Genomic DNA, 17337 nt, shown 5'->3' with positions numbered 1-17337 from the left:
AGATATATGAAGTTACTCAAAGCCTAGGGAAATCTTGTTTTTTTCATCAGATTTCTACCATTCTGGGCTACAAATATTTTCTTTTGATTTTTGAGGACATGAAAGTACACCATATTTGAAACCCTCAAGAAGCTAAATGTACTTAGTAACAATGTAATTTTAGTAATACAAGTCAACAGTTATTCTACAACCTTCAGTAAAACAGGCTTCTGGTTCAAGAGCTTCTTCACTTTCAATTTCTGCTTGCTCGCCCTCTCCAGGAGGAGCAATATCAACAGTGCTGCCTTCTGATGAGCTTGATGCATTTAGTTTCTGTAAGTAAAGTTCCACAGAACAATTTTTTCTCATTAGATACATATTCTGTAAAAAAATGGTACTGAATCAAATCATGCCAGTCTAACTTTTAAAGAATGACAAATTTATAAATATGCATTATTAAAAGTAAACCACAGTAATGAAATGTAAATTTTATAATTCTGGTTCCCAGACATAGTGTTTTTAAATTGTTTTCAGTTGACAGTACTGTTGTACTGTTGTAATTATTTCATCTAAAATACTTTCTCCTTGACTGTGAAATAAGGCTTGTAATCAGAAAGCAACATTAAAGAAATCGTGGCAGTGAAATTCATCTGATCTATCACATGTAGCAGTTGTACACAGGAATTTCACAAGGGATGTAAAATGCACCTCTCACTTAAATACTTTAAATTGTGTAGGTACTGATGTAACAAAAGGGCATTCCAGGGCTGGGTAGATTTGTGCTTTTAGCTAAGCAGAACTGATCATGTCCTTTGACCTTTGGAGGAAGGTCATATTTAGAAAGTATGAAGACCTTTCTACACAATTTTGTTGAGAGAGTGCTTAATATCAACTACCTTTCACATTTAGTTTTCAAGATAGTGATATTTTTAGACTAGGAAAATCCCATACTGTTTAGATTTTGCAACAAATAATAAACAGTAACTTGTTTCTTGAAAGAGGCACTTCCATGTATTCTCTTCTTCTTCGGAGACACTGCTGAAAATGAAAACTAGTTATTTAACTCTTCAGCTGAAACCCACTCTCTTCAGGAAAATGTATTGGCAGCTAGGGCCTTTCTGCCAGAAATAAAGCGGCACGTATAACTTAATACAGCTTTGGAAGGAATTATTTCCACATATTTAACTTTTACATGGTGTGAATGAAGCTTTATACAAAAATCATGTTGAATGATGGATAATTTCAGGGATAATTTTCAAGAAGGTGCCTTTTGCACACACAATATGTCAATATAAGGTCTCTCAGACCTCAGGTCCCATGGTTGTTGCTGCATTGTGACCAAAAATACTGTGTTTAACTTCTCATATTGCACTTCCTCTATGATTTCTGAAATTTATATCTGTAAAATAGTTCCAGCTATGTTGCCTCTAAATGGAATAATTTTAATACTGGTCACGTAAATCTGTGAGTCTGAGTTAAAATACTGTGTATCTCATTGTGAGAATATTTTAAATTTCACTTTCTCTAATACATTAACAACAAAAATACCCAGTAATGTACACTATATTATTATTATTAAACATTATTAGCACACCAACTTATCCACACATAAGGCTGTCTCTCTTTTAAAAATAATACTTGTGAATTAACTCTCTTCTTGTATATCATGGAAATACCAAGGAATATGAAACCTTCCATTGGAATGATAGGCAGTTTCTTCATTAAATAAAACTGAAATATTGTAAAAATAATTTTCTGTTGCATTCAACTTAGGAAAAGTAAAATTAATTCATGGCCTGATCCATCATCATTAAATAAATTATTGACTTAATAGTAGCAAGATAAAGGGTCATAGATAGTAGGCATCCATTATAAATCTGAGTGCAAATTAAAAGGCAGTCAAATTTTTAACTGCATCTTCTCATATAAACTCTGCTGCAGATAGTTCTGTCAGCATAGTTTCTAATACCAAGTGACAGAAGTGCAATTTATAGCCAGTACAAACATAAACTACTATAATTCTTTTCAGTAATTTTCACATAGAGCATTCTCTTCATTATTTTTCATATAATCTCAAACAACTGCATTATTAAGAGAAAAACATCATTACTTAATAAAACTCCTCTTCTTTGCTTCAAGACCCTAAATTAGGAAAGAACCAATACGTTTTTAAATAAGGTGACATTAATGATATTCTTTCTAGTAATAAAGCTAATAAAACTAATAGGAAGCTCAAGATACATGATGGATTAGCACAATCTTCTTATCAGCTCATAAATGTGATTATCAGCCTCTAGAACACACCATGCCCTATAAATATTTATTTGCATCTTCAATGATATCACATTTTCCTTTATAAGGAAACATTTGAAAGCAATTGCTTATGATGCAGCATTCTCAAGGCCTGAATCAGCAAAACAACATGCTTGACTAGAGCAGAAGCCTGAGCAATACTGTGGAAATCACACACAAAAATAAAAGAAACAATCAGACTACCTCAGTGGGATTATATTTTTCTGAAAACAGTATTATAAATATTATTGTGTAGGATATAAACGAAAAAAATGCTTCATCACCCACCCAGATACTTGGTTAATGTATGTATAATCAGCCTCCATAATGTTCTTTCAGAGCAGTGCATCTCTTATCAACAGCTTCGATCATTAAAACAAGCTTTGACCAACAGCGTGTTAATGTGCCCATTTACAAGAAAATGCATTCACTTAAGACCCAGTCTTGCTCTCATTTGATTCTATTCTAAATTTCAATAAGAGCAAGAGCAGGCTACTGAAGTTTTAAGCTTTACAAACGGCTTCATGATTCAAGGGACAAGAAAATAAAAGGATTCAGCCATTACAAATTGCCTTTAGTAATTCAGCCATGTGGTTTTATCCTTTCAGTCTTGAAAGCTGCACTGTAATTGAGTGAAAAAATATAAAATGATGGAGATTGATGATTCCAAAGTGATTCTAAACTGACTTTAAATCTCAGATCTTATGACCTTTGACTTTTATATAATGTTAGAATATAATTTTAAAATCTCTCTCCTTAGAGTTTTATTTGGTGTTTGGAGCATATCTTGGTTTAAAATTTGTTCACTAAAATCTGAGAATTTTCAGAATACCCACCAATATTAATGTTTTTGGCATCTCTGGCCAATTTAGACCACAATAGGTGGATCATGCCACACTATAATCAAATAAATAAAATTAACCACTTGGTGATCCTTTTCAAGCCAGTGAAACTCTGTCTGAAGGAAACAGCTTTCAATCCTACTACAGGACTGAAATCTCAATCCCCTCCAAATTTTGATGCCTCATTTTACTAGAATCATTTAACCTTCTTAGTTTCACATAACTTTGGCTCCTGTGTTATAATTGCTGTCACTATTCCTGAAGGCTCTGCCAATTACCCATCAATGGCATGTTTGCCTATAATGAAAAAAATCCCTAGGATAAATAGATATAAATGCAATTTTATAAAAATGGTGCTGACTACTCCCTAGACTTTCTAATTTACACAAATAAGTCCCCCAACTCATTTATGGAATGCCATCGCGAAACACATTCCAAGCACCTCTATTTATAAAGGGGTTTAAGAAAAGAGAAGTTGTAAAATATTTAGCTTTTGATAGTTCTTTAGGGAGAGTTATTTGCTAGGTATAGTTTAACAATTATGAAATAGTTTACTTTGCTACCAGTTTATAAAAACTCAAGATATGCACTGTCCAAATGAATATAGCGTGAGTTCGTAGCATCTTGAAGAACTGCATTACAGTGCATTGTAGATTTAAAAGTATAACTGTAATTTTTAGATCAGTAGCTACTGCAATAATTCAAATGTTATTCATTAAGGAGTTGAACTCATGGCAGAAATTATTTCAAAATGATTTAACACATTTCATTGAATATTTACATTTATAAGGGCTGAATCAAAAAGGGTTGTTTTTATTTTTTAAAAACTATGCATGCTCCCTTTTTCTTTGGCTTCTTTAGCATAAAACATTCCAGTACTTTTATGATCCATACTTCAAAACCTGAAGAGCATGCAGTTATTGCTAAATACTGTATTTAAATATTCAGAAAAACCATTAGCGGAGTTAAAAAATGTATGTTGGGCTTGCCAATCCCACCTGACCATGCTGTGACGTGAGTCCCATGACTCAGCAGAGAGCAGCTGTGCATGTTTCTACTCTTGCAATGAATAGGGAAGGTACATAGCTGAATAGCATGCAGGCCAGTCAAAATCCATTTAAAAGTGATTATATATATATATACATATATATGTATAACTTGCTTAGGTAACCTGTGTGAAAGTGGTGACACGTTGCTCTACCTGGTTAAAAAGCACCAGAGCTGCATTCTTGATTGCTCCAGCTTGGTTTTACCCCTGTGAGAAGTAAGAATGGTAGGTGGTGAAGTTCAATACACAGGATCACTAGTTTTTCTCTTTTTGGAATCTCTAATTCAAACATGGCTTTAACACAATTAAAACATAATTATTAATATTTTATTATTAGCTGGAAAAAGGGAAATACATACCACCTGAAATGTTCAACAAACTTTTCTACATAACTTGTTAGTTTATTTTAGAGAAATTAGAAATATAGAAGCTAGAACTACTAATCTGCACACAAAAATTGTGATTCATAAATAAAAGTGGAATGAATAAAATTAACAAAGACATGATTAGCAGATCTGGAAACTACTCCTGTATTTATATAGTCCTCAATGCTTATTAATAAAAATTTTAAGGGTTTTGTTTATTTCATGTCCTCGTCTTTGTTTAACTGACTATGTGATTACCTCTTTTATTTGAAAAATATGTACATACAGGAAGCAAAATACTTTGAAGATGTATGCCTTCCCATTCCTCCTTCACCCTCTAATAATAGTAGAGCTCCTAGGTCTTGATGAAAATAAACATCTTTAATTTCTCTTCAACTCAAATGTGATGAATTATCACATTGTGTAAAGTTTATAGCTCAGATTTAGTATGCTATACACTTCTAAATCTATAATCTTTATCTCATTGTTTCAAAAGAGGATTGTATCAGTGCCTGGACAGTGGAACATCAGTGTATCCAGAGGTATGGTTTAAATCATTAACCACAGCTAGTCTATAACTTAAATAATTTGTCACTTCTGAAGATACTCTCCCAGAACTAGTCAGTTTTAGAAAAAAAAAATTTCTATTGCTGGACATTTTAAACATGATTAAAAAAAATCCAACAAATTGATGAAGTCCTGCTGAGTCTGTTTTGGCTAAGAAATTTATTGAAGCCCTATGAAGATGCTTATCTTTTGGGAATGCAAAAACTCTTTTCTTGTCTTTTTCACTTCTTCTAGACACAAAGGCCCTGATGAAGAAAATCAGAAAACTGAATTTATTAATTTTTTTCAAAATTCAGTAGATTTGATGATGAAGGATATATTTAATTTTATCAAAATCATCTGTTGTGTTCATTAAAAGTCTATTGACTAGTCTTATTTCTCCAGTCTGAATTTGTATTTACTGTACATACCCTGTAGATAGAAAGGTTTTTGGAATTGTGAATGACTGAGGCCTGTAGGTATATGTATTTCTTTAGTTGTAAAATAAGTTTTCCATAACTGAGAAGTATAGTTGAAATTATTTTTCAATGTTGAAATGTAAAACTATATTATGAAGCTGTCAGTCAGCTCTAATGAACAGTTGTTAAGTAGGATACAATATACAATAGTTAGGACTCTTATGTTTGGCAAGCTTAGCATATTTACTCATTTCACAATAAAACCAGCATCCACATGCTATATGTTAAAACCAACCAAATTATCCCCTTCAGCTATTTCTAATTTATTTATCTTCAAAGGTAATGATCTTGAGTATCTTTTCTTCAGAGCAGAAATCTGTTTCTTTTCTGTGATTATCTCATTGGGTATTGCACTTCTCTTTTCTGATCATTAAAAAAATCTTCCTTCAATGTATCAATGAAATGTCCTCTTCTTGCAGGTACTTTCAGCCAATTATTCCTCTAAAGCAGTGAGTAACTTTATAATATATATAAGTTATTGTTCATCCAAAAAGAGGTGTCCTCAAATTTCTGGTTATATGTATTAGAAATTGCAATCGGGTTCCAGAATAGGTTCTGGCAGATTTTGGAAGTGATTAACTTGCAAATTAATTAGAAAGGGTTTCCATGAAAGTATGAAGAAAGGGGGAAAAGAAAAAGAAAAGAGCTAGCCTTCGAAACAAAGATCGATGACTGGAGTTATTTTCTACTATAGTGTGTATGATTAAAAAAATAGGAAATATTACAATTGATTCCTCACTCAGCCACAATTACAATGTCTATAGTAATTACTTGCTCCTGGTATATTCCTCAGGAAAAGACAGGCTATGCCCCACTTCTAGCATAACAGACTTCAAATAATCATTCTGCTCCTAACATCAGTGACAGTCAGTAAGACACTGGAGGAAAAAAAAATTCATTTTACGATTCCTGTGCAGATCTAGCTTTCCACAGCTATGTGGTTAAATAAAATGTTACTATGGGGGATACCTCCTCAGGGTATTTTAAGTGCTAAGTACTGCCCCAGTTAAGGCAGGGAAAGTTCTGCCCCATCTCTTACCCCTCCTTTTGTAGACCAGGCCTTCTAGCAGGAATGTTTTCCCAGTGGGACCCCTTGAGAGGCAAAACAAAGCAAGTGATTGTGTACTGCTCTAGAGAGGTAACTTAAACACTGCACCAATGTACTCTTTATCTTCCTCAAAAGACAATCAGAAGGCAGCAAAAGATTCAGCAATACTCTTGAGTTGGTAGGAGAAGATTGGGAAACTTCACAAATTCCTGTCACACGCCAGAACTTCCAAATCCAGTGGATTTTTATGCACTCAATAAAATAACCCCACTTTATTCTTTCCATAGGAATTATCCAAAAGGAATGGAATAAGGAATCCAGAGGAGAAAGTGAAATTAATACAGCATTCACAATTTTCAGGATACTGTCTGATTAGATACTGTTCACAATATGCACATTTGCACTGTATGAATACATGTAAGGCAGTTAAACAATAGAGAGTTATGTGTGAGCAGAACTTGATGGGAGTACTATTGTTTCAGTTTCCCAATGGCATTGGCTGCTACAGTCTGTGAAAATACTGAAGCAGCATAGAAATCTTAAACCTATCTTAACCCTATTGAAAATGTCTCCACAATTTATATATAAATACCATCCATTATTTACTGCTGGATTTCCCACAGCCACCTGAAATTCTCACTGTCAAATTGCTTATTAATTAGTTTCTCTTCCTGAAGACATATAGATACCAGTTCATTAAAAAAGAGCAAAATCCCTTTTGATTTATTACTGTCCAGAAACGTCAGGATGGCCTTAGAAGATAAAGATACGATGCCTGAACCAGGCAAAGCTGGGGTTGAACATAGCAATTGACTTGTGAAAGTCACCTTGAAATTGGCATTCAGAAGTTGTCAGAACATCAAGAAGGGCTTTTAGTCCCTTTTCTTGGGGTGCACATACATCACATTCACCCGGAAAGCAGAGGAGTTTCTGCCTTTGCATAGCATTTAGTTTTTTCCTCAGCTGTTCTGACAGAATATAGAGCGGTACACTGTGAACTGAGCCATTCAATCTCCTTTACAGGAGAAATAAATCAATAATACCTCTGGCACAACCAGTGACCTAACTTCTCTGAGGCAAAGTGGCAAAGACTAGCCAGGTGTGGATGGGAACTTCCCAAGTTCCTTCAGTGCAGATGCTAACATGTCATGTAACTACAAATTCAATATCTGCACAGCCCCCACAACGTTCTAATGCATACTACAAACCTTTTAAAAAGTAACATATTCAGGAAATTTTTAGGCTTGTAACTTGATGGAGTTAATAGGAAGGCACTCACTATTGTATTTATCAAAGTTAGCCACAAGGACAGAAAAAAATGTATAGTGTAATGTCATTTAAAAAAACATCAGAATATATGAAAGGACATAGAAAACTTTGCAAAAGGTTCATTGGAAATGAAAACCAAATTTTATTAGATCAGCTTATATGAAAAACATTTAACTCTCAGACCCAGAATCACTCTGAATGTTTTGGGTGTTTTTTAATACTAGTTGATCTCTTAATTGACACTGCTTTATACTTCCTCTCTTATATTCTAAATTTACCATGGATAAGCACTACTGCTGTACTATCTTATACATCTGCATTGAAACTGTTTGTCTCATAACTGAGCAACTCAGATGATAGAATATTTTGTTCTTCATCTTACAATTGTTACACAGAGCAACATTTTTTGCAGGTGCAAATAAACGCACACTCTTGATGTTCCTTAGCAAAACCCTCATACCATGATTAACTGGCTCATGGCTATGCATCAGTGTAATGTGGTGAAGTTTGATATCGCTGAGGAATACATCATTATTGCAAATATGCCAGATATACAGATATGATAAAGTCATGAGTGCAGTGCTTCTTTATAGGAGAGCTTTCTCCATGGTACACAAACCCTTTTGGACTAATGAGTAATTACATAACATCACAGCTTCTAATCTATTTGAAAACAAATTTATCCATGGTTCCTGATCCCTTAAACCTCAACACTCCTAAATTTCTAATGGCACTGAATATAATTAGATTCTGCTAATGCATTTATTAGCTTGTCATTGATCACTACCCCAATATACAAAGTTTTCCTCGAATACCATTAGCACCTGTTCACTGTGGGATTTGAGCCACTTAGATTTTGAAACACATAGCATTGGTTTGTTAGACCAACTTCTGCCACTTTGCACAATAATAACAACATAACAACTTCAAGTAAGCTGTTTCTGCATGCATGTGTATTACAAGGTCATTCTGCCTTCTACCCTTATTCCATACATTCTTATCACATGTAGGTACTACAGAAAAATGCTTTATCAAGTGTTTACTAGTCCTAAAGCCTCATAAAACTGTGAAAGAAATATTAATATTTAAAATAAAATATATTCCAAATTTTAATAAACAAAATACTAAAAATGTAAACTCTAAGGATCCTCTACTATACCATTATATATTTTTTTCTTGAATAATACATAAAATACTAAAACATAAAATATATTACATGGTATATATTTACAGTTTAAAAAACTCGAAATATGTAATTAATATGTAATATGTAATATGTAATTAAAACATGTAAATGTATGACTACAATTTAATAATTTTAAGATATGAAAAATCCTACCTGTTTGCTTTCTTCCATATCAGATTCGCTGCTAAATTCTTCGGTATTTAAATTTTCAAAATCTGATTCTCCAAGTGCAATGGGCACTGTCACAGTGAGGCCTGGGTTGTTTATGAATGACATGTAATCATTTTCATCAATTACATATTTTTCCACACTGCTGCCTGTGCCTACACCACTGGTGGTTCCATTCCCATCTTTGAGATAATTCAGATCTTTGCTTATTTCAACGGCAGTATGATTGGAAATGCAGCTGTCTTTCTTGTTGTTTAGCTCTTCAAGTGCTTTGATTTCCTCTAAAGATTTCTGCTTTCTAATGAAGGCTTTTCGGATGAACTCCTGTATCTTTTTTTTAACATAATCTATGCCTTTCTGAATCCTTGCCACAGCAATCTGGAGATTGTTCATTTCATTATCATCGTCTGTAGCAGCAAGGTTGTCTGAACTAAATGAGCTCAGCAGCAAGGCCAGAAATAGGTTCAATACCTAAAAGATGAGAGAATACAGCTATGTAGTAAATACAATCATATCAGAAGTGTTAAATTTGGCAGTGCTAGGTTAACAGTTGTACTTGTGCTAGGTTAACAGTTGTACTTGATGATCTCAAAGGCCTTTTCCAATGTAAATGATCCTATGATTCTAAAAAAATCAGTAGAGCAGGTTGCAGATCATAAATAACTTTTTGAGGCTCTGCACATTTCTCGCTGGTAAAATGTCAAGATTGCAAGGTCAGGTAAATGACTAAGATACAAAAATTTTGAATTCTATTTTATAAAAATTTAAATCATGTTAAAAATGTCACTAAAGGAAGAGAATTTAGACAGGAAATTTTGACTGCAAATTTTAACAGGAGAAGAAACTTAAAAATAAAGTAGAAGTGTAAATGGTGCATCCCTTTTATAGCACTTATTTATAGGAAGTACTCATCAATTCAATATTTTCCAATTGAAATTTTACATTTTAAGTTGTCAGCTTGAATTTAAACTTTTCTATAAAGGTTTCTTTTACAACCTTGAGTTAGAAGCTTTTTAACGCCTTTTTAAGCTGGATGACAAATCACTCTGGGTTTCTTTTTTGTTTTTCATACATAAACAATCCAGAAAGTTCAGTACTAAAAATTAAAGAGCACCTCTAAATTAGCTGAAGTGCTCCCATGATAGTATGTTGGAGCTGACATTTTGGTTTCCTTCTAAGTGGTTGTACCCATAGTAAGAGTACTTCAGTGTATAGAAACGTATGAAAAAGAGGAAAAGGGAATCTTCAAATTATTTTACCCAAAATTTAGCACATTCATATTAATTTTTTAATTCCAAACAGAAGGATGACAAACATTTTCATTGCCTAGCTGGATATCCTGAACATCTGCATCAGAGTTAATGTTAAAAAAAATGTTCACCACATACCACTAGGTTTCCAATCACCATGACTAGCATGAAAACAATAAGGCACATGGTTTGGCCTGCAACCTCCATGCAGTCCCACATGGTTTCTATCCATTCTCCACACAGCACTCGGAATACAATCAGGAAAGAGTGGAAAAAGTCGTGCATGTGCCAGCGAGGGAGCACACAGTCACTGGAGATCTTGCAGACGCATTCCTTGTAGCTCTTCCCAAAGAGCTGCATCCCAACCACAGCGAAAATGAACACAATGATGGCCAGCACCAGGGTCAGATTCCCCAGAGCCCCCACTGAGTTGCCAATAATCTTAATCAGCATATTTAGGGTTGGCCAAGATTTTGCCAATTTGAAAACTCGAAGCTGCAAAACAAAACCACAGATGAACCTTTAGTGTTAGTTACAAAATAGAACCTGGGTCCAAGTTGTTTAGCAGAGCATACCAATTTCTGTAGATTAATTTGTTCTTCAGTAGTAGCACATTATTATTTTAATATAAAGCAGGGATCATGGAGTATTTGTCAAACATGCATTGTTTATGATTTCATTTCAGTGATACACATAGTAAAAAAAAGTAATAATTTGTGTTTGTATGACATTTTATTTTACTATTTTTAAACATCCACTTACAGGTTATTCTTGAACAATTCTTAAAGACATTTTAGAAGTTTCTACACTTTTCATCACCATCACTACATCTTTGCTGGCTTAGTTCCACATTCCCTCAGCACCACATTAGGCCTTCCATGCTTAGATAGAGGCCATTTTTTTAAGCAAAAACCTAGGTTGATGCAGACATTGCAATGTCCATTCAAATCATAAAAATTAACTTAAAAGTAATATTCATTACCCAATAATGAATATTGGGTTATGTGAAGTTGGGTACCATTGCAAGTAGTGCTAAATAAGTCAGTTCTTCCTGCTTTGTGTATTAGGAGATAAGGTTTTCAAGTAATTTGGTAACTGTTGGTAATAAAGGCTTTAAAATCATTAATCTTGTACCTCTAGTAAACATATTTATAAACTAGTTTGTGCACAATACTAGTTGCTATAAAAAATACATTTCTAGTAGAAGCTCAATAATATTTCGATTTAAATGTTATCTTAAAGTCAGCTAGTTATGATTCTGTTATATGTAATGGAGTGACTAAAAGTTTATTGTTGGTGCCCATTAAAGTAAATGTGAAGAGAAGATCTGCTTAAGTTCTTTACAAGTACCATAAAGTAATGTTCACAATATAAAGACTAAAAATGTTATGATTATTTGTGCTGGTGACAATATGTATGTTTTCACAGATATTCAGCTTTTATTATTCTCAATGAAATCAGTGTAAAGATTCACAAAATTCTTAAAAGGTAGCAATTAGTGTTATGTTGGCAAAGGATACCAGTTGGATAGAAGATTGATAGGATAATTTGATACTAAAAGGTATCAAACAGCTTAAATTTTTACTTACCAAACATGGCTTTCAAATTAGGCACATATGAAAAATAATGTGAGTCATTAAAGTATGTAATATATATTTACAAAATATGGTAATTATTGCAGGCACCAGCACTTTTATTTCTTGAGTGAGATAATTGCATGCAAATATTTAATTATCAAGGAATTTACCAATCTGAATGACCGAAGAACAGATAATCCTTCAACATTTGCAAGACCCAGCTCCATTAAACTAAGGCTAACGATAATACCATCAAAAATATTCCATCCTTCCTGGAAATAATAGTAAGGGTCCATGGCAATAATCTTTAGTACCATTTCTGCTGTAAATATCCCAGTGAATACCTAAAACAAAATGAATGAATTGTTATGAGAAATTTAAACACCTGAGGAATTTTTTTTTAATCCAATGAGTTCTCTTACTTGTTACTATAAAAAACAACTGATTGCTATCTCCAAATGGTCTCTAAGGTTTTCTAAACAGTGAAAACAAGTAACTAAATCAGGATTTATAGTGGGACAGAGATTTAATAAGCATATAAAAAAGCTATTGACCAGTCAACAGTTCAGCTCCCTGGTATGTGCTGGACTATCCACCCAGCAGATGATGTGATGTGACCTGGTGTTTTAAGTCCTGTTTGATGAGGATGGTTCCAGTAAGAAGACTTGACAGCAAGTATTTTCCTAGCTTACAGTCTAAAAAGATGATAGTCTCTAATGTCAGACTGTCTAAGCACAGACTCTCTAAAGTCTGTCTTGACAGATAGACAGGGGAAGACAGGGGAAGTTGGAGATTCTTGTCCCAGGCTTTTTGTAAGAATATAGAGATTTCACATATAGTTACCATGCTGTATGATGGCTATTTCCTTTTAGGAAAATGAACTTCAGGGTGATGATGCTATTTGAAATATCTCCAAGTGCCAAATGTGAAATTATCAATGCATCTTAGTGGTTTTAAGTCTGGAATTTAACTCCACACTTTCTTGCAGTGCATAGTGATCAGTGGTTTGTGCAGCACAGCAAAAAAGTTCAGGAGCATATATTTTTTGTAAAAGTATTTTCACTGTAGTGTAATTGAAAAGAAATTCCAAGAGAAATTATTAATTTGAATATTTTATCAATTTTGTACAGAAGAAAATGATGTTATATCAGTACCATGGTAAAAATAGCATAATCTACCTTAACATTTGAAAGAAAAAACCAAAGGTAGATGTCAAGAAATCTGGCATTCCAGTGAAGACTGCACTTCCACACATGTTCAGTTATTCCATTATAGTAGTTAAAAACATATATTCATGAAAGATAAAGGCTCCAGTAAAAAAATCCTTTTACCTGTTAAAATCATAAGTGCCATTTCTAAACTGATTATAAAAAGACATTCTGGAATAAATTTAAACAAATACAATACATTTATAAGTTTCTTCTTTTAGAAAAGGGTATTTTTACATCAAGTAGTGTAAGACAAACTACTTACCAGGTTCCCCACAGAAAGGACACTGCTAAACTGTTCTGTCATTGGGTAATGTTCCATGGCCATAAACAAGGTGTTTAAAACAATGCAAATAGTTATAGCAAGATCAACAAATGGATCCATCACAACTAAATTGACGACATGCTTTACTTTTAACCATGGACTCCAGCAATCCCAGATCAAGAAAGTATTTGCAAATCTGTACCAGCATGGTGGGCATTTCTGTCTGGATTCTTCAAGTTCTGAAAAAAAATAGAAAAAATGAATATTACAAATGTATCTTCTGGGAGTTCTTGTTTAAAATATGGGAGAAGATTATATTAATCAAATAAACTGCTCTCACTAACATGAGATTTCCCATGCTTATCTACCTTAAAATAAGGCATCTAATTCATTTAAGATCCTCTACCACCAGTGGATAATGAAGTCCGTTCACTAAAGAGTAAATTATCTGAGACAAAGGGAGAAATGTGTTTGTCTTTCCCAGGACAGTAGGGAGAATCTAGACATTTAGTTTAGGTTACTTAACTTGCTTAGAGCAGATATCTTAATTTCAGATATTAAAAGTCAACATGAATCCTTTATGAAGCTCATACCAATCCTTTATGAAGCTTATACCAATATATACTATATTTTTTGTTTGAGGCTCTGGCAATCCCCTAGATACTATTATTTTATCTCTATTAGTCCATTCAGTAGTATAATGTTTTGGAAGGTGTCATGAAACATGATTAAGCATTCAGATTGTGTAAATGACCTTAGAAATGCTCAAAAGCCCTTTGTAGTTGATGTTCAGAGATTCCACATGCCAGTTTCACATTTACAAAGAAAATTATGTAAATAATTTCTCTGCACATGTAGTTAGCAGAACTCCACTGAACTGCGTGTCAGATAAAATGCACTAAATACCTTCCATTGTATTTGTAAGTATGCTGGCTATGCTCATTGCTCTTTGTCTTGCAGCAGACTCTTCCAGCATTTCCATGGAAATTTGATATGAACTCAGTCTTCTTTTCCTTATTTCTGTTTCTGTAGTGGTGCCCTGTAAATGAAATACTGAGGAATTAGACCATCCTTTTCAACAGCCAATTAACAGTATTTACAGCATAAATATTGTAGTGATAATCAAATCAGATTTGGGCAATGTACTATGTTTTTCACTGAATGTTTCTGTTCTTGTCAGTATTTCTTCTTCATTGAGGGACTCAGTGGGAATTTTCTACAGTGGTACAAATAATCAACTGCAGGACCCAATACTAACACAGTGTGGGACCAAAGGTGGTTCACATTTAAATGACTGGCTGAACAAAATTTTTGCTTGGTACCTCCTTGATATCGATAATAGTAATAATAGTAATAGTAATAGTTATAATAATAATAATAATAATAATAATAATAATAATAATAATAATAATAATAATAATAATAATAATAATAATAATAATAATAATAATAATATTTTTAAATTGCTATAGATTAAAAAGGCTTGCTTATTTGAATATTTGAAAGAACATCTTAATTTACAGAAGTCTGAAACCGAGACTAAAATGTTATGTAAATTTAAAGGTACATAGAATTGTACATATTTTTCTCATGAAAGGTATGAGAAAAAAGTCCTTGAGAAGAATTCAGAAAGGGGTATTTCTAATAACTATCATGACAGTAGAAGCCACCTTTTGTTTCATTTTATAGGAGTTTTCCTATACATATTTCCAAGCTACAGCCTTATTTATATATTAAATATCTACGTTGTTGAAGTTAAACTATGTAGAAATTGTGAAATTAAATTAATCTTTCTTTTCCATGTGTAGAACTCTTGCCGAAAGAAAGAAGAATATCATACTTTATAAAGGCTTAGACATAGGAGGTTGAGGATTTTTTTCCTTTATGTTGTCTTATTTAGAAACTATCGCAAATTATTTCTTTAAGAAATTATAAGGAAGGCAGAGATGAGGAATATGAGAAAATTCTGTGCCTGACCCAAACTGTAATAAATACTGGCTTACTTACAATTACCTCTGGTATAAGCTGACCAGTAGGTGAAGTCAGAGTTGAAGGTCCTCCAACCAAGGAAACTACTCCATTGCAATCCACAGTGCTGTGCATCTTCCCATTCACTGGAAGGGCTGGTATCATTCTAGACGACACACTGGCCTGACTAATGTTACTGTTGCGCCTCTCTCCATGTCGATTTGGAACAAAGAGAGAATCTCTTCTGCTCTCATTGTCTTCAAGAGTGCTGTGTTCATCATCAGCAAAGTCATTTTCAGATCCTATATCCTTTGCATGACCTCTGAAACTGAAAATGCTGGTTTTGCTGTTGCGTCTTGGTGAGAACAGAGAGCCACGAATGCTTAACAAAGACTGTAACAGATTTAAAACAAACCAAACAAAACAGCATTAGAACTAAAGTTGTAAGTTCTTGGCTTTTCAAAGAATAGTTACAGTGCTGGAGGAAGGATAGTCACTTTTTTCTTCCATGGTATAAGTGTGTCCACTAGGGGAATGTGTTCACCAGGGGACCTGAAGCAGAGGGGAAAAATTCTTTTAAGGTAATGTAGCAGGACTGAGGAAGAGTTGTGCAGAAGACATAAGCAAGGTTGAACAGTTCTGAGTGAAGAAGGTGCATTGAACTGGCATGGACTGTGCTAGAGACAGTTTTCAATATCACTATCAAGATTTTGAAGGTACTTGTCTTTTATTCCTTCAATTACAGTACAGAGCTAAAAGTCTTTTACTTCTCTTCTTCATCCCATGGATTCCTAGGGATAACAACTAATAATGCTCACCCATCACTTTATTCTGTTTTAATTGGTAGATGCAGAAGTGATCTTAAGTTTGCCATTGAAATCCTTCTAAACTGATGTAAGGAACTTGACTGACCTCTTCCCAATAGGCTCAAGAGTGGGGGAACAATACCTAGAAGACAGAGGGGGCAGCCTGGGGAAGCTGTGGAGATACAGCAGCAGCACTCTTAGGCATAGCTCTCTGGGGACCATAGCAGGCCATACCACACCTGCCAGAAGGTATCACTTTGCTATCAGGCAGCTCAAAGAAAGTATTCACCAGGGACACTGTTACCTAAAGATATTCCGTTACAAGTGAGAAAAAGAAATCAGTGGTTGTTGGTAATTCATCTTTTAATTACAGAAGAAGCCAGTTAATGAAGTGTTCTTCTCCCTTGCTACATATTTTATTAACAGCATTCATGAATAAATAAAATGAGTACTAATTCTGGAGAAAAGTAAACTGGCATTCAGCCTTCTTCAGTTCTGCATTTTTGCAAATCTTCACATCTTGGTTCATCAAAAACCTAGTTTGAGACTATTGTCACTTTTTCACTATTTCTGCAGGTGGAAAGTCCTTATATATCATAGCAATTGGTTTGATCCCAGGATAATTAAAGTGAAAGTGAAAACTATCCTATATTATATAAACCTATGTTAATATTTCAAAAATCAAACACTGCATATATACATTTATCAACCCATATGTATCTCTGTATATGCATCAGATGTATAAATTCGTATATTATGTGTGTGCTGCACTGGTAGAAGTGCCTGTTACAAGGTCTGGCAGGTGTTTACCATTAAGAGATGTGGTTTTTTCTGCTCTTACAGCTACACCAAATTTTAATAGTTTGGGCTGAAATTTTCTATGCTGGCTGTCAGACTCAGGCTGAGTTACTTGAAAAATACCAGCCAAATGATTTTGCTAACCCATTTATGTAAACTCGGCTGGAGAAAAAGTGCTGTTTTGCTTAGACTGAAAGATAATTTTATTAAGAAAAACCCCTAGTTTCTATGGAACATGACACT

The 17337-nt window shown here is 33.8% G+C and overlaps 1 protein-coding gene across 7 annotated transcripts in view; it reads right to left on the bottom strand.

Annotated features, from left to right (window-relative positions):
- Positions 1-17337, bottom strand: part of LOC129122356 (sodium channel protein type 2 subunit alpha-like) — a 66245-nt gene that overhangs the window by 18441 nt on the left and 30467 nt on the right. For 5 of the 7 annotated variants that reach the window (XM_077181478.1, XM_077181479.1, XM_077181475.1 and 2 more), the window contains 7 exons: positions 15530-15883; positions 14429-14561; positions 13523-13761; positions 12220-12393; positions 10611-10967; positions 9208-9693; positions 192-312 (listed from right to left, as the gene is read on the bottom strand). In XM_077181478.1, the coding sequence (XP_077037593.1) occupies positions 192-312; positions 9208-9693; positions 10611-10967; positions 12220-12393; positions 13523-13761; positions 14429-14561; positions 15530-15883 (1864 nt within the window). The remainder of the gene's footprint in view (positions 1-191; positions 313-9207; positions 9694-10610; positions 10968-12219; positions 12394-13522; positions 13762-14428; positions 14562-15529; positions 15884-17337) is intronic. The other 2 variants (XM_077181480.1, XM_077181481.1) reach the window with 1 other exon arrangement.

The sequence above is a fragment of the Agelaius phoeniceus genome, chromosome 7 (genome assembly GCF_051311805.1).
Source record: "Agelaius phoeniceus isolate bAgePho1 chromosome 7, bAgePho1.hap1, whole genome shotgun sequence".
In the NCBI taxonomy this organism is placed as follows: Eukaryota; Metazoa; Chordata; class Aves; order Passeriformes; family Icteridae; genus Agelaius; species Agelaius phoeniceus.
The sequence above is the reverse complement of the archived record's forward strand: the minus strand, read 5'-3'. Positions and strand labels throughout refer to the sequence as shown.